Consider the following 25,433-nt stretch of genomic DNA (forward strand, 5'->3'; position numbering starts at 1 on the left):
ATGACTCTGGGAAAGCGGCACTCTCTCTAACACTCACTGATGGCGTCTTAGGAGACGCCCTCCACTTAAGAGTACTAATATGTGCAGTCCTGTTGAATAAGGAGACCAAACCATCTATGATGATAGGAAAAAGGCTGAAGAAACAGTCTTCTTGTTTTCCCCCACTGTTGAGACCAGAACAGTGACAATCTTAAATCATACCATCTAAGGAACTTTAGTCCTTAAGTCTCGGTCTTAACTGGTGCGGTAAAATTCTAAGACCTATATTTTGCTAACGATTTTGACGTTTTTGATCAGATACATTTCTACATCCTTGATCCCAGACAATTCTCTTTTATCATAACTGAATTATCTGTATAAAACGTAATGCCAGGGTCTGAAGCAAACAAGGCATCCATTCAGCATACATTGGTTCCATATATTTTGAGAAACACTTGAGTACACAAAGAAAGCGTGCAATGTTAAAGAGATGATGTGGACAATATTGTGGCTTGTCTAATGGAGAATCCAGTGTCCTTTCAGGAGACTGAAGATACTCAAAAGTTGCTCCCCAATTTCTATTAACAACCCTCGAAAAGTGAACATTTTCATTTGATACAAATATACAAATTTAAAATAAGTGCACAGTTCAGAATGGCCTACCATTTTCAGATTGCTTATGTGCCAGAAAATATACAGTCAATAAAAAAATACCAGAGAGGTGGGGACAAAAGGCTCTCTGGAGCTGTACAGCAAAAATGAATATCACTTCAATAGGTAGTGATCTCTGGAGAAAGTGGTGTCCTTAGAAACCAGCAGCACTGAAAGATAGCAGATCACAAATCTGGTGATGGGGGATAAGATGTATAATAAGGCCCATTTTCCTGCAGAAAGAAAAAAAGACAAGAACATTAAATAATAAGATCAATGTAATTGGGAATGTAAAAGAAAGGGATTTAGAGCCAATGAGCTAACGTATGGAAAATGTCTAGCACATGCCTGGCCCTGAGCAGGCCCTCAAGCCAACAGAGCAGTTCCACTGGAGTCAGTCAGAGTTGGTATAATGTAGGCAGAGGTAATCAGGATGATGATATTTAAAAATATTACCATTTATTGAACATTCTATATGCCAGACACTTAATCAGCACTTTTCTTTCATTATCCTTTTATATCCTCACAACATAATGCCACGAAGTAGGTAACATCCTCATTTTACAGAACAGGAAACTAAGGATCACACAGATGGCATAACTCACCTTAGGTCACCAAGCTGGCAACCAGGAGAGCCTGAATTTTAAATCCATGTCTATCCATATCTAAAGCCCAGATGATGATGATGATTATTTTTTAAACATCTTTATTGGAGTATAATTGCTTTACAATGGTGTGTTAGTTTCTGCTTTATAACAAAGTGAATTTTTTGTTAGGCTGTGTTGTCTTGCTGCGTGCCGAATCTTTGAGTTATGAAACAAAAATCATCATCAAGGAATTTAATAATTACAACTGTGTTGGCAGAAATGAGTCTTCTCCATGACATGCCTGAGTGGCGAGGCTTTTAACAATGACAGTTTTTAGGGCGTTCAAGATCAAGGTGGAGAAATGAATGCTAGAACTTTAATGTCAAATGTAGAAAGCAATAAATCAGTGTAAGGAAATTTTTTGACCTTATTTTGGCTAACTTTATCTTATAAAAGTCAAGACAGTTAGCTTTATGGTAGATAGACCCTAAATTACATTTATGAGACTTAAGATTCATTTCTTGTTACTTAGGAAAGTATTTCTTTGACAAGTAACTTGTTTTTCAGTAAACCATAAACAAAAAATGTTTAATATGAATGTAAGATAATAGTTAGATATGGAGAATGAAAGGTAGGATGAAAACAGCGTTGCTTTAGGGTATATTTACATTATAGTTATGGAGCATTAAATCCCTCCAGTCTTGAACATAATAGGCAGTTAAATGTTATTTGAGTGACTAAGTGAATCAAAAGCTCTGCCATTCTTCAGAGCAGATGCCCTGGAGGAGAAATTGATCCTGGGACCATAACCAGGAAAACAAGAGAATATCTAGGAAAACTTACTTTCTTCTTCTTTTTTTCTTTTCTTTCTTTTTTTTTTTTTTAACTTTCTGATTATAAATCTGACCAGGTTAAAAAAAAAATTTCAGTAGAAACAAATCCAAAGATTGGCTACATTTTAGGATACTTGACAAAAATTAATGAAAACATTTTTTTTTTGTATTTTAGAATTTCCTACCAGGATCTGTTATACTAATCACTCCAGTATCCTCAATATGCATAGAAGCTATGCTTAAGAAACATGCCTGAAGAGAGAAATCTATCCTGAAGTTCAACTGAAAAGAAATGGTTCACGATCCATCTTTAAGATTTCTCCATTCCATTCCACTACGGTATTTTTCTAGGCTTCCTGTATCTACATTAAATTGTGATAAAGTAAGAAGGGAAAATCTAATTCTTAATGCTATGAAATAAAGCTTTTATATTAGTCTCACACTGTGGAAGAGACTGCCGAGCAATCGAATACTTTCTCTATTTCTGGAAACAATCACAGAACTTTGAAGAATTGTTACCAGGTAAATCTCTACACTCTCTTCTTTGACTATAAGAATGCTGACTAGCTCCCTTTCTGAAATGATCTCAGTACCATTTTGATCTAGATAGATAAAAATTACCTTCTAATTACCGTCAAAGATTCCTTTTAATCCTATAAAATTTATGTCACTAAGTCACATAAGACCCAGAAAAATAGAAGCTCACTGCCAACAACCAACCACGTCATACCTTCACCAAGTAAAGGACTATGGGCAAAGCACACTTGAATACGATAATAAAACTGACCAACTCTACACTCGTTTCCTTTTCTCTAATCATATTTTTAATTCTTCCTAGCAAAGGAAAACTTTTCTTTACAAGGTACTATCCAACCACCTTCTAGACTTTCACCTCAGTGTCCCATGGGGCACCTCAAACCTAGTGTGTCACAAACTGAACAGACCACCTGTCTGTTTTCTCCAAGACCCCCCCCCCCCCCCCGCAGTGCTCTTCCTCCAAATTGCCTCTCTGGGATGGTGGCGACACCATTCTCCAAGTCTCCCAAAGCAGAAACTTTGTTAGTCACCTCGGGCTTCTTTCCTCTTTCATTCCTCCCAATGGCTGGCTGCTCAGTCACCATAATGCTGTGGATTCTATTCCCTAAAACGTCTACTTCTAACTATCTCTAAGATCTTCAAACCCTTGCCATTACCACTACCGCTGCCTGGCTCTAGTCTCATTTCTCCTCTGGCTTCCTCTGACAGCCTCTTATTTATCCTTGTCTACAGTTTTACCCTTGTCTGGTCCCTCTCTACACTGTTTCTTTAGCCATCTTTCTAAACAGGAACACAATGGCAGTTCTCCCTTGCTCAACACTCCCCACCAACTACGAAGGAGCCAAAGTACCGCAGCATAATGTGCAAAGCTGCAGTGTATCTAGGGCTCTGCCCTCTGACTGCCCTTTCCACATCATCTCCTGACACCTTCTTCTGTTTCTTCTCTCTTTTTATTCCTCTCTTTGGCCTTTATATATAGATGGCCTGATATCTCAGTTTTAGAAAGCTCTAATACAGGTACAGAAAGGTGATCCAGTGACCTAAGTGTTAGATTGTAGGTTATTTTATTTCACTTTGATTAATCACATTATTAATTAGGCCTGTATTTGATATACAAAATATTAAAAAAAAACACTAAAAACACATACACACAGAACAAAAAAACAAAACCAAGCTTGAGTGTGGTGTTGATATTTAATGAAAGCCTGCTTTGTAGGCCGTTAAGTATATAGAAAACGTGTTGGCTTAAAAACTGGTCTTTTGGGTTTCCTAACCAGTACATCCTAACTTATATATTTCTACACCAGAAAATAAATGATAAATCTAGACATTAGCTTTGAATCATCATTCCAAATTTTTGGTATCAAAATGTGTTTCAGTGCCTTTCACATTTCCAGCTATCCATTTTTTTTAAAATATTAAGAAGAGTGATATATAGTTCAAAAAAATAATAAGGCAATTTTCTGCTCTACCAATCTGCAAGAAATAAAACCGGATGCTCTTTTTTTCTGCCTCCCATATATTCAACAATCTTTGTATTTATGATCCAGCGACTCCAATTACAAATCCTCTTTGTGCAAAAGCAAAACATGACATTTTGTTAGCCATTAGAACACATTAAATACTTTGCTCTTCACATAAAGGGTAACAGAAATCATAACTGAAGTTGTAGAAACGTTAGAGAGAAAATGTCTTGTAGGATATTTACTTTACTGTACCTATGTTGTACAATAATTAAGGAAGAATAACTCATTTTAAGCTTAATATAACCTGCAAATATATTCTCTGATTCATGCATAAAAATATGCAATCAGCAATAATTAAATAAGGCAATTGATAACCTTTTGGCCAAGCGTGTTACTTACTTCTCTGTTTTTAACTACTAAAGTGATAGCGTGAATAAGTACAATGGAATAGAGCTTTGAAGAAATTCTAGAGTAGTCCTTTCTTACTGTTTAATAGATTCATAAATGTATCTGTAAGGAATAATGTATTGGTTGTCACTTATACAAACTTTTAGCAAAATGAAACTTCTCATAGGGGAAAGACTAGGATAGGCGACCTGGCTTACAATTAACGCTGAAAATGTCGGACACCAACAGATTCTTCTGGCTCTATTTATGCAGATGAAAAGCCATTCAGTCTTAACAAAATTAGGGAGAGGTGTATCTCAAAGGTGGTGGAAAACTGACAGCACAAGCAAGGATTGGCTATAAACCTACAGCAGAAATACTTCCCATTGAAAAGTTTACTGGGGGAAAGGCGCCCCCCTTAGAACCAAGCATTTTCCTAAAGTTACCACAGGAAAAGAATGTCAAACGATACTATCAAGTTTATTAAAAGACATTAATTGCATTATTATCATCTCACAATGAAAAGATGACGTGCTCAGACGCACTTGTGCTATAAAATAGTTAAGATAATACAGCAGGTAAGGGAGAATTCCTGCTACTTCTTACCCTGGCATCATATTCAAGGACAAAAGGAGGAAAGTCGATCTGTTCTGGCGAGATGGCAGAAAACAGCTGGTGGAGGCTGTCCACATGGTGGATTTTGTCCTTCAGTCCTGAGACAGAAAAGGTGGTAAAAAACCATGTTGATACCTGATTAATAGAAGAAAAAAAATAATTTAAGCCAGTGGCCTGAATTGGAAATACACACATGATTTTGAAAATTTATGCTAGGTAAAAACTATTTCAAAATTGAAATTGATATCAAAAAAATCTTGTAACAAGCAGTGTTTTTCAAAGTGCAGGTTGTAGTGCATCAGTGGATTATGCAATCAGTTTAGTGGATTGTGAACAGTATTAAAAACAACAGAAAGAAACATGCTAGAGCAACAATTACTAGGGAATGTAGTAAGATGAGCTTTGTCTCATGAAGCTTCAGTTTCTGTTACATGTCTATGTGCTCCAGTGCGTGTCATGTGTTGGGATGTAATATAATATGCTTCTTACTGTGGGCTGTGGTCAAAACCACTGCATTATTTGATGGAAGAACTGATTCACTGGTACTTTGAAAATGGTTAACATCTCCAAATCTCATAAACTCTTTTCATTACTTCAAATGAGACTGAAAATTTTTGCCAAGTTTTGAGACATTTATTTTTCAGTTGACACTTGGCATGCAGTCTCTTTCTCAGTCAAAGTGAATCTTCTGCAGACGTGGAGCCACCTTTGCTCATTTCACTTCATGATATTGCAATCTTTCTATAAAAGCTAGTCTGCAAAATTTGTTGGTTCCAAAAAAAGAGAGAATTCTTGATAGCAAACAATACTGGCATGAGCTAGGCAATAGCTAGAATTTACAAATTCTTGTTCATCTATCCAACCTGACAATCATAATTAGTCATGTTTACCAACAGCTTATACAACAGTTCTATGAGGTAGGTACAATGTTACTGCTATCCTCATTTTATTTGAAGAAGGTAACATATGCATATGAATTCTCAGTGCACTGGCATAGTACATTCCAGTATATAACTGGGTACATTATAAATACAGTACATGCCACTTTGGGCACTTGCCAATCATTTTTTAAATTTCTCTTTGACACCCTATCATGTTTTTCAGTGGTTGCTCCAAACCTTTCACGTATTCCTGGTCCCTAATACAACACACTGTCTTCATACCTACTTATGAGAAAAGGCATGGAATAACAGAGACAACATTACACTTATCTCTATCAGAATCTTATCCAAATTTCCAAGACTCGGTAGAGACTCATCTCTACCATTATTTCTCCCTTACAGCTCCAAACAGATTACCCCCTCTACTGAATTCACATAACCTTATGTTTAAATCTCATTTATAGCATTTATCTTACTTCATAGGAATATAAGTAGTTTCTTATATTCACTTCTATAAGTTCCCTAGTACTTGGCAGACAATCATAGAATGGTCTAAAGTTTTAGAAGGTACAGACAGACCATGCATTCTCAAGTATCTGAAAAAGAATGAATGAATGAAGATAAGGCCTATTTCATACTGAGTTTCATGGCCTGGGTCACTATTCTATTTCGGCTATACGACCAATGACTGGTATAAGGCCTCAGACACTAACATTACCCTCTGTATCCTCTCATCTTACCAAGCTTATTTGGAGGGTAGTGGAGGGGGCGGGGAGGCACTCAGCCTTTCTAGAACCAAGTGAGCTAATTTAACTCAGATTAGATTGTCACTTAATTACACTCCAATCCCCAGTGTTTTACATCAGTTTTTTTTTTTGTTTTCAAAGCACATGCTGTTTTATACCTAATTGATACAAACTTCTGGAAACTAGATTAGGAGCTCTACAACCAGTTAGCTGATAAACTAGTAAGTGCTACGGAGAGACCATGAAGATTTTAGAGACTCTAGGAAGAGTTTAAGAAAATAAAGATTGTAGAGTCAGAACGGAGAAGAACCTTGCGGATGTGTCAGGAGATACACTGTGCAAGGAGTTACACATCTACTGGGAATCTACTATGTGCTAAGCATTGGGCACAGCTGTAGGTGATACAGGGTAACAGTGACCTGGCCATTCCTCTAATGGGGGCTTAGACTCTAGAAAAGGAGCCAGCTTATAAGCATAATAACAACAACTTCCTAAGGCATAAAGTACTAAATGCAATGAATGGCCCAAAGAAACACATGAATACCTATCACAGGCAAGGAGCTGTGCTACGTGGAAAAAGGTATAAAATTACGGAACTAGAAGGGACTACACAGGGTATTTGTGTTCCACTGTCTCTTACCTCAGGACCTTTTTACATGCTGCTCGTTTAGTCCTGAAACCTTTTTCCTCAATTCTTTGCCTGGCTAAGAATTGTCCTTCAGAGTTCAGGTCAGAACTCACCTCTGTGAGGAAGCTTTCACTGAGTACCTACACTCCAGCCAAAGCTGGAGAAGCATCTTCCCTCTAAGCGTTCCAACAACTCCGTGTTTACTCATATTACTATATAACTGACACTCTGTGTGGTAGTAGCTGATTCTCTCAATAGACTAAGTTCCCCTGTGTGGGGATTCTCTTCTTCAATACCATATTTATAGGGATTTATAGGGTCTAACTAATGCTCAACATGAAAAGTAAGCAATTCAACATGTGTTGAGAGAATTAACAAATACTTCTGGACTTATTACTTTAGTACTATTTAGGGATGGTCAAATATTCCTTCATTCTACAAAAACAAGTTGTACTTCAATCTGGGCCTCAGTCTCTTCATCTACAAAACGAGCAAGTTGGACTTCAATGATTTTTAAAGTCCCTCTTAGTTACACAGTTCTATGAAAGGACCCTTGACTATGCTGCATGTACTGACACGGTGAGCTGGTGGTGGTAAATTCAAAGAGAAGACTGGGTTGGGGAAGAATGGGCAGTGATCTTAGGCACACACTCTTTGAAAGACAAACACATTTCTCTGTTGCATTTTCTCCCATTACCTCCTTTACATTCTTTAGGCATGAGCAAGAGAAAATTACTCAAAGTAGACAGAAGTGGAAACCCAGTTAAAAGTTTTCCATTCAGGGAGACCCAAGAGCATTGTCTTGAGTTATTTTCATTTTATTTTTATATAGCTCAGCTTTTAATTTTCAGTTATTTACAACATAAGTCATAGATATATATTTATTTAGGTAAACTTGCTCTACTCAGTATCTACTATTTTAAAAAACTGAAGAAAATTAAAAATTTGAAAAAAAGGCTGCTATGATATTCTGTGAATGCTAGAAATTCTTTCATCCAATTATTCACAAACGCACGGCCAAGAACATGGGATCACAAGACAACATAAACTAGGAAAAGATTGTTCACACATGTATGCACTTAGGTCATCTACTAGAGCCAGAATCAACAGTGGGTTTAAATACTATTAGTTCATGTTCTATTAGTGAACTTCAAGAAAGAAAAAGAGTAGTGATTTATATGAGCAGTCAACTTATCACATTGGGTGGAGTGCCCTGGAAAAGATCTGAGAAGTATGGAAATCAGAACAGTGATTCTATTGTTTTATTATCCCTTGATTTCATCTCATTATTTTATAATTACAACCACTCCATTTACAGTTTTCGACTTAGTATAAAATAATGGCGGATTTCATTACACATGGGTTTTATTTTCTCAATCCTCCATCATTTTCTCCATCCCAAAATATTATGGAAAGGTAACATAATGCTTTTCACTTTATACATCTGCTCTTCAGCCTCTGCCTACCTGCCATTCGCACTGACTTCTACCTGAAGCAATTCCAATGGTGTGACAACCAAAGCTAGTGGCTCTAACACTGAAATTTCTGGTAATGTCTATCCATTGGTGTCGCAGTGGGGGAAAGATAGCTATTCACTGACTCTCTTGTGTGGGGAAGGAGGGGTTAAAAGTCAGATCTTAGCAAACAGTGGCTATGTATTCTCGTAAGTCTGGTACAGAGGAACACTCTTCGGATAAGTCTGAATTTGTGACAAAAGTAAAAAAAGGTTTTTTTCCATTAAAAAAATTATGAAAATGTTCCAACATTCACTAAAGTTGAAAGAATTTTACAGGGAACACTGGTACAGAAATCACTCAGATGATCATTAACATTTTCCTTAAGTTTTCTTCATCACACATCTATCCGTTCCTCTGTGCATCTATTAACCCATCTTACTTTTTTGCTGCATCTCAAAGTAAACTGCAGACATCAGTAAACGTTCCCCAAATACAGCATTCATATCTTTAACTAGAGTTCAGTGTTTGTTCAGTTTGCTATAAAATTTACATTCGATGAAATACACAGATTTTAAGTGTACTTTTGCTGGTTAGACAAATGTACACACTTGTATTAGCAAAACTCCGATTGAGATACAAAACATTTTCATCACCCCAGAAAGTTCCCTCATGCCCCTCTTCCCAGAGGCAAACACTGTTTTGATTTTTTTTCTGCCATGCATTAGTTTTGCCTGCTCTAGAATCTCATATAAGTGGAATTATACAGTATGACTCTTTTACGTAAGGCTTCCTTCACTCAGCATAACGTTTTTAAGATTCCTTCATGCTGCTGTGTATATCAGTAGTATCTATATTCTCTTTTATTGCCAAGAAATATTCCATTACAAGTATACAGCAGAGTTTAATTATTCATAATCCTATTGATGGACACCTTGGCTGGCAGTCACTGGCTGCTATGATTAATGCTGCAGTGAACATTCCTGTAGAAGTCTTTTTATGCTCATATATTTCATTTCACTTGGGTAAATACCTAGTATTGGAATTGCTCAGTCACAGACTAGGTATATATTGAGTTTACAAGAAACTGTCATAACTTTTTTCAAAGTGGTCGCACAAATTCACATTGTGACTTATACTGTAGGAGAATTCCAGTTACTCCACATCATTGGTAATATCTGGTATTGTCAGTTTTTTAAACTTTAGCCATTCTGGTGGCAGTGCAGTGACATCTCATGCGGTTTAAAAATAAAGAAAAAAAAACACGTTTTATTAAGATATACCCGACTTACAATAAACTGCACATATTTAAAGGATAAAATTTGTTTAGTTGTGACATTACGTATACACCCATGATACCGTCATCACAATCAAGAAAATGAACACTGGGAGCTCCCCGGTGGCCTAGTGGTTCGGATTCTGGGCTTTCACTGCCGTGGCCTGGGTTCAACCCCTGCTTGGGGAACTGAGATCCCGCAAGCCACGCGGCGCAGCCAACGACAACAACAGCAAAAACAACAAAAAAAGAAAGAAAATGAACATACCCATCACTCCTACAGGTTCTCAAGGTCCTCTGTAACTCCTCCCTCCCGCCCCTCCTCCCTGTCCACAGATAACCACTGATCTACTTTCTGTAGAAAAATTATACATTAGTTCGTATTCCCTAGAATTTTATATGAAGGGAATTACATAGTATGGACACTCGTCTGTTATGTACACGCTTCTTTTATTCAGCGTAAATATGTTGAGATTCATTTGTGTTGTTGCATGTATCAACGGTTCATTCTTTTTTTATTGCTGAGTAGTATTCTACTGTATGGATATACCACAGTTTGGTTACCAATCCTCTCAGTGATGAGCATATGGGTTGCTTCTAATTTGGGGCTATAACAAATAAAACTGCTATGAGCATTTGTGTACAGGCAATGGATATGCTTTCATTTGTTTTGGGTAAATATCTATGAGTGGAATGGCTGGATCACACAGTAGGTGTATGTTTAACTCTTTAAATAAGCTGCTAAATTGTGTTCCAAACTTTCTATACCATTTAACGTTCTGATCAGCACTATTTGGGAGTTCCAGTTCTTCCACATTCTCACCAACATTTGATACACAGTCTTTTAAATTTTAGCCATTCTAATAGGAATGTAATATCTCGTTTTGGTTTCATTGGTACTTTCCTAATAACTAATTGTGCTGAACATCTTTTCATTTACTTATTTACCATCTGTATATTTTCTTTGGTGAAGTATTTTGCCCAAATCTTTTGTCCATTTCTAAATTGTTTCCTTATTATTAAGTTTTCAGATTTCTTTATATATTCTAAAGATAAGTCCTTTATCAGATAAATGTTTTATTTACAAAGATTTTCTCTCAGGCTGTGGTTGTGTGGTTGTTTTTTCATTCTCTTAGTTATCTTTAAAAGAGCAGAAGTTTTTAATTTTAATAAAGTTCAATTTCTTTTATGGATTGTGCTTTTGGTGTTGTATCTAAGAAATATTTGCTTTACTCAAGGTTACACAAAGCTTTTTCACCTATACTTTCTTCTAGAAGTTTAAAAAGTTTTGTTTTACATTTAGGTCCTTGATCCATTTATGTGATACAAGATATAGATCAAAGTTCATTTTTTTTTTTGGCATATGGATATCCAATTGGTCCAATATTGTTTGTTGAACAGACTATCCTTTTTCCACTGACCTGACTTTGCACTTTTGTAAAAAATCAGTTATCCATAAATACATGAATCTATTTCTGGATTCTTAATTCTGCTCCATTGATCTCTTTGTCTATCTTCATGCCAATACCTCACTGTCTTGAGTACTGTAGCTTTAGAATAAGCATTGAAAGCAGGTAGTGTTGGTCCTCCAACTTTGTTCTTCTTTTCCAAAGTTGTTTTGGCTATTTTAGATTCTTTGCATGTTAATTGAATTTCTACAGAAAAAACCTTGTTGAAATTTTGCTTGGGATTGAATTGAATCTATAGTTTTAGAAAGAACTGACAATTTAACAGTATTCAGTTTTCTAATCCATAAATACAGTATATGTCTTCATTTATTTAGGTCTCCTTTAATTTCTCTCATTAATGTTTTGCAGTATACATAACTTGTACAGTGTATTATACAAGTCTTTCATATCTTTTGTCATATTTATCCCTAAGTACTTAGTATTTTTGATGCTAGTTTAAATTATATTGCTTTTTAAATCTCAATTTGTTTCTTGCTAATATATATAATAGATTTTTGAATATTGATCTTAAACCCTGAAACCGTGCTAAAAGTTACTCATCAGTTCTAGTAGCATTCTTGAGGATACCATAGGGTTTTCTACATAGATAATCATGTCATCTGTTAATGACAATCAAGACAGCGTTATTTACTCCTTTCTAAAACTATATGCATTTTGTTTCTTTTTCTTGCCATATTACACTAGTTAAAACTTCCAGTACAATACTGAATACAAGTGGGGATAGCAGACATTCTTGCGAAGACATGCTAAAAACCGACATACTCTTCTGTTTGTCTCCATTAAAGAAAAAATTTCACTAGCTACTGGATGAATAAAAAAAATAAATGGATGATGAGATTTTGGGAAATAGTCAAGCACTTCTTCCTTATGTGCTATAGAAAGAAAAAATTAGCCACCTGCTGAGCATAACAAAATTAACTTTTCCAATAGTGGGAAGGTTAATAATATATTATCTGATAAGACCATGTAATCAGAACTCAACTGAAAGAAGAGTAGGAAAGACAAAGTGATTTAACTGACTGTTCACACATTTTACTTTATTTTTTTAAGCCTTGCCAAGCAGTGTTCCCATAAGCATAGCACTTTCTACTGTGCTGTTCTAACACTGAGGGACCTAAAAGAAATTTGCAATTTTTAAAAGAATTATTAAAATACTTCATGCAAAATTTAAAGATGGTATTTCAATGACAGACAACAATTTTGTAAACAGTGACAAATCCCAAAGTGGAAAACATTCTCACTGAAGCCTTCACTCATCTTAGTTATGAAATTTAATGAGGACTTTTCACTACTTATCTTACTTAATTTCTCCACAGTGCTTTAAAATAATAACTATTTCTACCATCTCTGATGCTTTTCCCATCCACTGGCTTCCACAGCATTAGCCAATCTTAGTTCTCCTGCTGCTTTTTGATTACTTCTTCTTGATCTCCTTCCCTGATCCCAGGGCTCTGTCTTTAGCTGTCCTCTTTGGTCTAAGTCTGTGATTTTATTCATTAACACTTTTTAAAGAGTTAAAGCTCTATTTACTTGATGATGCTCTCAAATTTACATCCCAATCCATGGTCCCTACATATGATGACACCTGGGAGTCATGGATGACACAGTCCTTTCTCTCACCTGTACTCATTTAATAAATCACTAAATCCTGGGATTTTACACCCAAAAAATAGTCATCTTTTCTCCAAACCTCACTGATATATTCAGGTTCTTCTTTTTTTTCTTAGCCTAGACCAGGGGTTGGCAAACTTTTACAAAAGCCCCTATAGTAAATAGTAAATATTTTTGACTTCTTATATTAATATTATAAGAAAATTTCACTAGGCAGGCCTGAAGGCACCTGGAATAGTGCTATACTGGAGGCAGGACAACGTGAATACTGATTAGGTTTTTGCTGCATCCTTTGAGGTAAGAGATGATGGTGGGATGAACTAAAGTAGAGGCAGTGGGACTAAAGACACAGGCATAGAATTGGACAATAGTAAGCACACAGAAGTGATGCAGTATGATGAGAATGAGGTAAGGCAAGTACCCAAGGATGCCTCCCTTGTTTCTGACTTAGGCATCTGGGTAGACAGTGGTCCCATTTACAAAGATAGGGAATACAAAAAGCAGTTTGGGAGGGAGTGGGAGATGACAACATGAGTAGTTCTGTTTTCAAAATGTTGAACTTCAGGGGCCTGTAAGACATCTAAGTGAAGATATCTGATCAGAAGTTCAACATGCAGGTCTAAGCACAGCAATGATGATGATGGCTAACATTTACTGAGTGTTTATTGTATGCCAGATAATGTTTTAAGCGTTTTACATGTATTAACTAATTTCATCCTTCTGACAACTACACAAGGTAGGTACTACTATTATCCCCACTTTACAGAAGATGAAATTAAAGCACAGAGAGGTTATATAACTTGCCTGAGAAAACAAGTTGGTAACTGGTAGAGCTGGGATTAGAACCTACGTTACCTGAATCTCAAATCCATGCTTTCAAACATTAGACTTTACGGCCTCTCCAGACGTATACTTGGGAATTGCATGTATTTTGGAGGGTTGTTGAAAGCACAGGAATGAAAAAGAAAGTACAGAATGAAAGAAGTCAGAGGATTTGGGGACACTAACACTCAAACGATGAGCAGAGAAAGAGGGAACCGCAAAGGAGACTGAGAAGGAGTGGCTAGAAGTAGAAGAAAAACTAGGCAGGGTAAGTTTCAAAGAAGCCAAGACAAAGTGTTTCAAGGCAGAAGTGATAACTGTGCTTAAGGGTATAGGGAAAACAGAAATTACTGGCATTTTTAGTGTGAGCAGCTTTAGTTGCCATAGTGGGATCTGACCCACACTGGAGTAATTTCAGGTGTATGACAAATGGAGATGGTGCACAGAGGGCACAGATTACACTAAAAAATTTTGGTTGTAAAGGGGAAGAGAGATAAGCGGAGGCTTTAGCATGTTTAAAAAGTGATGAGTTAGATCCAGAAAAATGGGAGATAAGAAAGAGGATAATTGCTGAAGAGAGGTTCCTGAGGACAGGGAAAATATTCAATATATGTGCAGAGAAGAGTGTAGGCTCTGGAATTCAAATGCCTAGATTCAAATCCAGCCTTTGCTACTTTACAGTCGCTTAGTTTGCAAAAGTTATTTAATCTCTCTAAGCATCAATTTATTTGCCTACCCAATGGGAATAATACTACTATCTACTTCATAGATAGATTATAAGGCTTAAACAAGATAACTCATGGGAAGAACTGGCACACAGTAAGTGTTTAGTAAACATTAGCTATTGTTATCACTATGGGACCCAGAGCACAGGTAGAGGGACTGCCCTTCATTAAGAAAGAACACACTTCTGTGACAGAATAAACGGAGGCAATGATAGGGAGAGATGGCATGTAAGTTTGGGGTGGGAGGGAGAAGACAGGGAGCTCCTCAGTGATGTGTTCTATGTTCTCAGCTAAGAATGAGGCAAGGCCATCTGTTGGAGTGAGGAACTGCTGGTAGGACAGAGCTTGAGGGGAGCAGACAGCTGTGCTGGGACACTGTTCAGTGAAGCATCAAAGGACCGCTAGCAGTGAATGCCCCGTGAGTCTGCTGAGAAGCCCAAATTCACATGGCTCTATGATTTCTCCATCACTGCTCAGCAACCCAGATATGGGAGTGAAGAAAGCAGAATGATGGAATAGCTCAAGATCAGGTCTGGATGGGCAAGTGTGATGGAAAGGTTAAGAGGTCATAGGTTATTTTAGACATAGGTTATTTATTGACAAGAGTGGCTGAAGTGATGGAACATGAGTTTTAGGCTGGATAGGGAAGAAAAATAAAGATTAAAAAAAAAAAAGAAGATATTTTCAGAAAAAGTAAAAGGACCAAAGGACTAGATATCTTGATGAAATCAAGATGCAGGATTAGATATTAGGGATGTAATTATGAGCAAGATAGCTATATAATAACTCTCACAGATCTGGCAGGCTAACACATAAGGTAGAAAATTAAACTAGTAATTAGAATTAAAAACAACAATGAAAGAAGACTAGAAAATCTTAAGGAAGTACAATGCAGGAGTACCTACTAGTGGCAGGATTGGTCAGAGAGGTTTGTTTACAGAAAGTAATTGTTGAGTTGAGATCTGAAGGATAAACAGGAGTTAGCCAGGAGCAAGGCCAGAAAAAAGCCCAGATTAACAAAGAGCACGAAGAGGCAAGGACTGAGGGACTAAAGGCCTGTAAAGGTCGCCTACAAAGATACTGGAGTTACATGGGACCAAAATATTAGGACCACAACTCAAGATCACTTAAAAAGGAAGGGTAAACAAAGAAATTAGCAGTCACAACACAATGGTGATAGCAAGAATTAAGATGATGAAATATATCTTATTATGCAGGCATGTAGTGCACTTAAATTCAAGATTTAGCTAAAAAGATAAATACCCTACCTTTGAACGAAATGTTGGATGAACAAAATAAACAGCCTTCAAATTCCTCTTGTACCTGATTCAAAATCAAAAAAAGGGTCAGTATAAGCCATGTCTAAAACCAGTCACCATTATGAACAATTAACTCTTTTTCCAGGTGTTTAAAAGCAGGAAAAAGTTTACATATGAATTTACTTTGATACAAAATAAACTGGAGTTAAGGAGGGCCTATTATTAAAATATCCAATCTAAGTAAAATAAAAATCTTAGTTACATGAACTATCCTTTCACAAAATACACAACGATGTTTGCTATTGCTTAATACTCGGAAAGGAAAAAGCTGCTTTCCCCCTTCATAATTCGAGAAGATAACTAACTTGACGTCAACAACATCGTAGAGTTTCTTCAGGAAGTCAGAGTCCAGGTGATTGTATTCGCTGGTCAGTGTGTGAAAATACACTAATACGTATTCCTTCACAGCAATGTGATCCATTACGTGGATAAAATATAAGAGCGCCTAGAAGAAAAATAAAGATAACGATCATTTTGTACAGTAGTCTATTTCACAGACGCCGAAAGAGAGAAAAAACCCAGAAGATTAACCTAATCTGTGCCCCAGGCACTGCAGAGAGACATCTCAGACTAATGAGTACCTCTTTAAAAAGATCTTCAGGGAAGTGTCTCATGCCAGTGTTTAGTAGTTCACATAATGCTACAGTATGGTCCCTTTCTGTCTTGTTCTAAGTGATGGAGGAGAACCACCAGTCTCCATCCTCTCAAACAACTCTTCATATACTCAAAAGAGCTCTTCAGTCAACTACCAGGTTTTCTCTCTCTGGAATAACGGTATCAAAACCTTGAGAGGGAGAATTTCTAGACTTTTAATTATTCTTGAAGGTTCTACCTGCATTCAGTGAAAGTCTTTGCAGTCTCCACTGAGGAACGGACTCATGGCTCTCACATAACCAAGAATTACTATAAAAGGCCATTAGAAGTGATGCCTCACATGGCTCACTTTGAGGGCTAATTTTGTTAGCATCTTTAACGTTGAACTGAACGAGGAAAATGAGAACAGGTTTAGTGGGCAGACGGCAGCGGGCTGGGCAGCACTTCTCTGCTCTGCCTCAAACTTAATGTGACCTGGATCAGTTAGGGGAATATGCCATTACAAGAAGGATGAAATTTAAGAGAAACATTAAACACAAAGCAGAGACACGATATGGGCAGGGCCAGCATGACCCAGTGGTGTAGCTATAAACCATGACAAAGAGGAAGCTAAGAGGTAACAACTGAAGGATTACTATCAAACAGGTTATTTCCCCATTCCTCCTCAGGGGAGTCCTTGGCATTAACTTGAATGGACTAACGTGGATTAGTTAGCATGGGTCCAACTGCTACCAGAGCAGACAGAGGAGGGCACTAAGGAAACACAGTATCTTTCCAGTTGCTACCTGGTTTGGACCTCACAATATATATGAAATGATACATCACGAACATCCAGAACACCATGCAAGTACACACCAGAATCAAAGGCAGGGGTTTATACTTTTATTGGTATCAATCACATTATGAATGCTGATAATGAATGTCATACTGATTATCAGTTGTTTTTTCCCCTGTGTGTATGTGTGTGTATTTTTATTATTATTTCTTATTAGCTATTTCTACTAGCTATTATTAGCTCTTACCAGACTGCTTCTGGTCCTCTTTCTATCCACTCACCACCTCCTCCCCAAGGCAATCAAGATATCCAATTTCAGCTTCAAACTTCCCGTCTTTAGCTTGAATCTTTTTCATTATAAAGAAGTATAGCCACATGACAGAAAAATGTAGAAAACAAATTCTCCCCAAAACTATGAAATCCATTTTGAGATACTGATATGCATAAACTCACACCATGCCCCCCTCCCCCACAAAAAGGTCAATGTACATACAAGCTGTCCTTTCTTCTCCTATTGATATTATACCATAAACATCTCTCTATAGTACTTGCCTCTATAGCCATAATTTTTCAGGGTCACAGAACATTCCATTTGTGGATGCATAATAATTACCTGTTAGGAATTTAAGTTATAATTTTGGGCCACAAATGAGCCTGTGAGTAACATGCCCGATCCAGGGCTTCCACAATTTTTTTTTACCCAAACACCAGTGACCAGGAGTTTAAGGGCTTAGCCAGATACAACTATCCGTTTTTGCACAACTGTGTTTTATCTTAAAATTGTATTTAATTTTTACACTTTTGAGTACATTTTTTTTTTTTTACTATGGTTAAGAATTATTTATTAAAGTGATTCTCCTCCTTTGCAGTCCATGTCTATTACAATTGATGTTCTAGGAAGATCTACATATTTATCCCGTGGATTCAGCTGTCCCTTGCCCAAGTATTCCAATTTGGGCAATTTCTGGGCCTACAGCTACTTGCAAACCTAGGATTATTTCCTTAGTACAAATTCTCAGAAATGGAATTAATGGGTCAATGGGTGTGACCACTTTGACAGTTTCAATTCATCTTTGGTAACAATGATTATTATTTAAAAGTAATGGCTAATTTTGATGACAGTCCCAGCTTGACCGTGTAGGGACAAGAAAACTCCCCCGCCTGACATGGAGGAGGAAATGATGACAGAAGCGTGACGTCTAGTCAAGAATGAGGAAGAAGGTGGTCTTCTCCCCCTCACCACTTTTCCTTTGATTATAAAACTGTAGCCCACTAAGGTCTCGGGGTGCGGCACCTTCTCGCCCACCCGCTTGTAAGTCTCACAAGTGTCCTATTCTAATAAATCACTTCTTATCTATCAAAAAACAAACAAAAAAACAAACAAAAAAAATAAAAGTAATGGCTAGTTTTGAAGGTGAAAAAAGAGATCTCATTTTAATTCACTTTTTTTTTTTTTACTACTAATCAGGTTGAACACTTTCTTGTTTACCAGTAATACCATTTCTTCTGCTATGAATCATCTATTCCTGTCCTTTACCTCCAAAAGAAGGGATTACGAAATTATAACATCTTGGGTTAACTACTACTTCCCTTCAGAGAGATAAAAGAGTTAATGTTTCAAGAAAAGCAGAATTTGATTATTAGTATAGTTATAATACAGAATGAGTCCAACCAAAAACTTGCCAGTTACATCATATCCAAAACAAAGCAGCTGCGTTTTTGGAGATCACAGTACGGCAATTCAGTATTTCCGTTCCTCCCAGAGCTCAAAACCAAACCCCTTACTGAAATGCTATGTGCCAACTTGCAGAATCAGGGCTGCTACTATATCACAGATACACAATTCTGTCTCATATTCTAAGCCCTGATTCCAAATTCATGTCCTACTTATTTTTTAAATCAACATTATTTATAAAACAAAGCTTTTTTGTGGCTTACCTTGTCCATATCTATTAATGTTACAGGAATGTTTCTTCCAACTACCACCATTACCGTGCGACCACAGTTATCAACACCTACAAACAGGAAATGTAATCAGCACCCAGAAACTTTATTCCAAGAATATTATCTGTCCTGGGCTCCGACCTTATAAAAATATTCTACACAAATGTAAAAGACTGAAAACCAGGAACATAAGTTTTTCAGATTTCATCTTCAGATTTCTTTTACTATGTGGAAAACATCGTCTTTCTTTTTTTTTTTTTCCAGCTTCATGAAGTTTTGATGTCTGCCCTTACTTTTAAGATAAGCCCTCTTACAAGTTTTAAATCAGGGACAGCCAAAGGTAAGGTTGAGGGTAAAGATTTTTTTATAAATAGCTTTTTGTTTAAGCACACTACAACTTTTAATAACATCAGTGATACAGGAAAAACTAAATGGAACTCAAATCTGAAAATTAACAAGTACTGCCTGGAAAAGAAATATAAAGGGGGAATCTGATAACTTGCACTGTCTCCGTTATATATTTATGTAAGGTTTGAATTTTGTATAGCAGGATTATGGTATTTTTAAAAGTAGAAAAAAAATTAAAAGATAGGAAAAGGACATTGAGAAGAAATGAAGTTGGCCAATGTAGAATTACTAGCTGAAAATCTTATAGCTTGAGATGCTATTTTGAAGATCTTGATGATGAGCAAAAACTATCTTCATTGTACAAAAAAAATCTATTCAGAGATAAAATGGACAAAATCAGAGAAAAGTGAAGTCTCTAATAGCATGCTAAGTAAGGTTCTTAATCAGTAAAAGAATAAGTTACCATATCCTTAAGCTCACCTGTTTGGTATAAGGCTTTTAGAGAAGCAATGTCAGATAGATCCTCAGATCTTGCTTGACACAACCAGCGATTATAACTAGAGAAATAAAGGATATAATTATTATAATAAACAGTTGTAAATTTATAAATGAGACCTGTTTTTATCTGTCTGTGTTCCTAAAGAATGATGTTTTATTATAATGAGAAAGGAGTTAAAGAGGCTGTTACACTATGCAGAATCTCTACTTTGTTATTCATTAAAAAAAAAAATGAGTTACTAAGAAAGGAAGGTATTCACACTAGATGATTTTTAAAAATCCTTTATGAGCAAATGAAGACTACTCATATAATTGGCTAAGATATCAAGTACTCAAACTAACATTGTTTTTAAATACTATTATCTTCCCCTACTAAAAAAAAAAAAAAAAAAAAAAATGCAAAGAAGGCCTAAAGCAATAGCAGTTCTCCACAACAGATGTTCACTCATTCAACAAAGACTTACTGAGTGCTTACTACACAAGAGGTATTGAGAATACTCTAGTGAACAGACATGGTCAGACCCTCAAGAAGTTTACATTTCAGAAGAAAAACAGGTAAGTATTGTACATGTTATGTTGGACCACAGAGAAAGTAGGTAATTTTTTCTGGGGAGTCCAGGCTTATTTAATGACTGGCTAATCAAAGTAGCTGTAATGATACCCCATATACCAGATCATAGAGATGGCAGTTTGGTTTTGGCTAAGAGGATATTAAAACTGGAAGAAACGTTAAAGATCTCAAAGAGTGGAAGCGATCTGAAAAAGGTCGAATTAATCTTAGAGTTACCAGTTAATGGTAGAGTTGAATTTGAAGTTGCACTCAGGTCTCCAGTTTGCTGGAAAGGTCAGTACTTTCTCTACTATTTCATACTTACTTTCTGAAAATTCAAAGTGCCACTTACTTGATTGTGAACAAAGCTTTCAAGGTACCTAAATGCATGAAAAGCAACTTTGAAGCATCTAGGTCACATATGGCAACATCCCACAACATAAAAACAAACACACAAACAAACAAAAAAAAACTAAACCAGAAGAGAGGATACTTGGGTCCTCACGCTATCACTTTCTATGCAATATCGGTAAAGTAGTTTCACCTCTATGGACCTCAGTTTCCTCATTTGCAAAACGGTGTTTATGTAGGACACCTTTCAGCTATGAAGTACAATCACACAACTAAGGATATTTAATAGGAAGTCTATTACATATGGATTGTAATCAACAAGTGATATGCCTGCTAGTTTCACAGAAACTGTTATTGTTTGTGAAAACAATACTTAGTATTGCATAGTTCTATAGTCTATGTTTTCAAATTTAGAAACGTCCCCACCTGTGCAAATTGAAGTCAAAGACAATAACTTTTAATTTTAGTTTAAGATATAATTTGCAAGTCAAGAAAGGATCTGTGTTTATTGTAGTTCTCCCTATTCATATGTGCTATTCCATATTTTCACACAGAGCTATCTCCTAGGTTATTTACACTAACTCCCCAATTGTCTTGCTTTCTAATTGTTTTATGATTAAGCCATCTCCACATCAAGACTAAACAGAATAATATGTCTTAAATGTCTTATGAGCACCACAGGTCATGGCACAAAACATGTAACAGGAATTCAGTAAATACCTGTTACTTTCTATAATCTCTGTGTATTCATTAGCTCATTTTCAAAGATTTATTGCATAAATGCAATGCCTGCATCATAGCAAGGACTCAAATCTTTGTTGACTAAAATAATAAACATGAGTATTATTCAAGGTATTTTGGAGGCCTGAGAAGAATAATAAAAGGCCCTTGGCTTCATAGTTTAAGGTTGAATATATGAGATAGACATATTACAAAGACAACTAACATGGTAATAAGACCCAGTGAGATAAGCAATACAGCAGACATCTAAATACTGTATCAATCAAGTATGTATGCTAAGATGGGGATTGGCAGAGGTAGGAGTAGGGGTCGGGGGTGGAGTGAGGGGAAGTGAAGGCAAGGTCCAGGCCTGTTATAGAACTAACTTCTCCCTTCTTTATATCACAAAGATCAGCACAAGGCTTTACCCACTCACTGCAATATTTGCTTCTACTCTGTTGGACCTCAAGATAGGGACTATGTCTTAGTTGTCTCTATATTTCTAGCAAATTTCTAGGGTAGTTCCCAACACTCAGTAACTATGTATTCAATGAACTCTAAAGAAAAAAAATTTTTTTAAACTGGAACTCAGATGTACAAAATAGAATTAATTAACAGAAGCTTTTCCTGACTTCATGCAACTATCCCACACTGGACTTAGTTAAAATCCTTGTTACACACTCTTATGGCACCCTGTAATGTAAATACATTTTTCATACAATAATTAGTTTAATATTTCTCTCCTTTGCAAGACCCTAAGCTCAATGAGGCCTGGGGCTGTATCTGCCTTGCGTGACACTTTATTATGTTTCTAGCTTGGCACATTAGTAAGGGCTCAATAAATATTTAATAATGAATGAGATAAAGTTTTTACTGTGAGAAATGACATAAGAGTTAGAGGCAACTGGATCTTAAGCCAACCAAGGAACGCTAATGAAAAAGAAGAAAGTTCTTGTGAAATAATTTTAAGAGTGATATGCCCAAATTGTGTCACAACTGGATGGAAGACCTGGAGATATTAATCAAGAATGAATTACTCAAGCGAATTATTACACAGAGACAAGGCAATGCTATGAAAGGAATGATCTAACCCTACAGCCGATCCATGTGACCATTAGCTTTGTTACTGAAGGAAGAATTGAAGGCTTTCAAAAAGATAATTCTAACTGAAGATCTACTTACTTCCTAAGAGATTAAAAAAGATATATCATTTGTTCAACTTGATCAACAAACATAACAGAAACCAAACTCAACCTGTGTAAATAAAATCCTGATTTAGAAAGAGTAAGAGAAATAAAAATTTAAAACTACAATCTTAAACATTTAGCCATGGCAGAGTATGTAAACAGATGACTTACAGCTCAGTTATATAGTAAACTCCTAAACGATCAGTCATCAGTTCCCAAACTTTTGAGTCTCAGGACCCTTTCATATTTATGTCAGTTACACCTACCAATATTTACCATTTTAGAAATAAAAAGAGAGATTTATAAAAAATACTTATTAATTCAAAAATAATAAAAACCTATTATGTGAACGCAAATAACTTTTTATTTTTAAATAAGCTATATTTAGGGAGAAGAGTTATACTCTTACATTTTTGCAAATCTCTTTAATTTCTGCTAGATTCTTACATCTGCTTCTGCATTTAACCTACTGCAATATCACACATTAAGCACTCTCTGGAAAACTCCATTGAACACTACAGGAATGAGAATGAAAAGAGCAAATAAGTCTTAGTAAGATTATAAAAAGGGTTTTGCCCTCATGGGCTCCCCGAAAGGGTCTAGGTTTCCTGGGTCACACTTCTGAGCTGCTGACAAGACCTCATCTTTAATTATCACAGACATGGGTCACATGAATAGGAAATCTGAAAATCTTTTGATTCAGATGTAACTTACCACTCAAGGGAAGTGAGTGGTAGGGGTACTACGCCTTTGTTTCTTGGTTCAAGCTCTGGGAACCATAGGCTGTGCTCTTCCCCAAGCCTGTAGTTATGTGTTAACTGGATGTGCGCAACAACCTGAGCACCGCACAGAACACACCATGACATGTGAAGGTAGTGTGGCTCACTCATGAATTTCTAGACTAGAGAGACTACTTTCTTTGTCTGTATATTTCAGTTCTAGAATATTATCTTGTACAGAGAAAATATCCAATGTTTCCTGAACCAACTGGAAACTGTCAACTATGTGACTAAATCATAATCAACATATGTCTACCAAAAAGAAGGACAATGCTTTCTTTACATGCTGTATTCATATTCCTTCCTAGAACCTACCCCTTTGCTGATGACCCCTTTCCAGAAAGCATGGACTCAGTAAATACAGATTCATTTTAAACTGGCTTGAACTAGTCATTATTAAGTGAAACAAATCTCATTAAAAAGAGAGAGAGATACAGACAGGCAAGTACCCAGTCCAGACACAAACAAATGCCACTTTATCTGTATCACTCATGCAGAAATGAAAAAGGGGTGTGTGTGTGTGTGTGTGTGTGTGTGTGTGTGTGTGAGAGAGAGAGAGAGAGAGAGGGAGAGAGACAGAGACAGAGACAGAGACAGAGACAGAGAGAGGGAAAAGAGAGACGAGAGAGTAGGGTAACTGATTTGAGAAAGGTGGTAACAAAGCAGTTCTCTGTATATGAAAACAAAACGTGTCTGGTCCTTTCCCAGCTTCTCTGAAGCTGGTCTGTGTAGGTGCCTGGAGATGGTAGTAGAGAAGGGAGATGAGCTGCAGTAGCCACCTTGAAGGCTCACCCTCAATTAGCTGTAACTCTGGTCAAGTCACTCTTGGTGATCAATTCACCCTTCTATAAATTAGAGGGATCAGACCAGATCAGGTACAAAATCATCTAAGAAATCATCTAAGAAACCTTAGAAGGATGATTCCTGAGCCCTTCCCACAGAGGTTCTGATTCAGGAAGTTTGGTGTGGGGCCTATGAATTTTTAGCAAGCACCCCTGGTAATTCTAATGCTTATACACTTTATACTACATTTCAGAAAACTGTATCACATAATTACCAAAACTCCTTTCAACTATAATGTACTGCTGAGAGACCACAGACCAGTGGTTCTCAAAGTGTGGTGCATAGTCCCAAGACTTTTTCAAGGGGTTTTGCAAGGTCAAAACTATTTTCATAATAACACTGAAACATCATTTGTTTTTTCACTGTGTTGACATCTGCACTGATGGTGCAAAAGCAACTGTTGGATAAAACTACTGCTGCTTTAGCATGAATTCAGGTGGAAACACCAGATTGTACTAGTAGTCATTGTATTCTTAATTGCCAAAATACTCACAGGAAAAAAAAAAAGCCAGTTTCATTTAAGAATGTCTTTGATGAGGAAGAAAAAATTATTAATTTTATTACATTAACCCTTGGAAATACATCTTTTTAATATTAATGTGTCACAAAATGGGAAGAACACACAAAGCATTTCTGCAGACCGAAGCATGAGGTTGTCCTGAAGAAAAGGTCTAATTGTTTGACTTGCAAGCTGAACCAGCTGCTTTTTTTCATGGAACACCATTTTTCTTCAACTAATGACTGGCAGACAAACTGTGGTTATTTAACATGAGTATTTGGCAGATGTTTTGTCAAAAATGAATGAAGTGACCCTGCCATTTCAAGAAAAACAACCAACACTATTTGTTACCAGTGATA

General features: G+C 36.5%; 1 protein-coding gene across 1 annotated transcript in view; it reads right to left on the reverse strand.

Annotated features, from left to right (window-relative positions):
- Window positions 1-302: 302 nt before the first annotated feature.
- The window catches only part of GDAP2 (ganglioside induced differentiation associated protein 2), a 71,741-nt gene continuing 46,610 nt past the window's right edge, over window positions 303-25,433 (reverse strand). The window contains exons 9-14 of the mRNA XM_036849178.1: window positions 20,128-20,204; window positions 19,294-19,370; window positions 16,292-16,431; window positions 15,936-15,990; window positions 5,047-5,190; window positions 303-863 (exon numbers count right to left, since the gene is read on the reverse strand). Coding sequence (XP_036705073.1) covers window positions 816-863; window positions 5,047-5,190; window positions 15,936-15,990; window positions 16,292-16,431; window positions 19,294-19,370; window positions 20,128-20,204 — 541 coding nt within the window. The 3' untranslated portion in view covers window positions 303-815. The remainder of the gene's footprint in view (window positions 864-5,046; window positions 5,191-15,935; window positions 15,991-16,291; window positions 16,432-19,293; window positions 19,371-20,127; window positions 20,205-25,433) is intronic.

Source organism: Balaenoptera musculus, chromosome 1 (genome assembly GCF_009873245.2).
Source record: "Balaenoptera musculus isolate JJ_BM4_2016_0621 chromosome 1, mBalMus1.pri.v3, whole genome shotgun sequence".
NCBI lineage: Eukaryota > Metazoa > Chordata > Mammalia > Artiodactyla > Balaenopteridae > Balaenoptera > Balaenoptera musculus.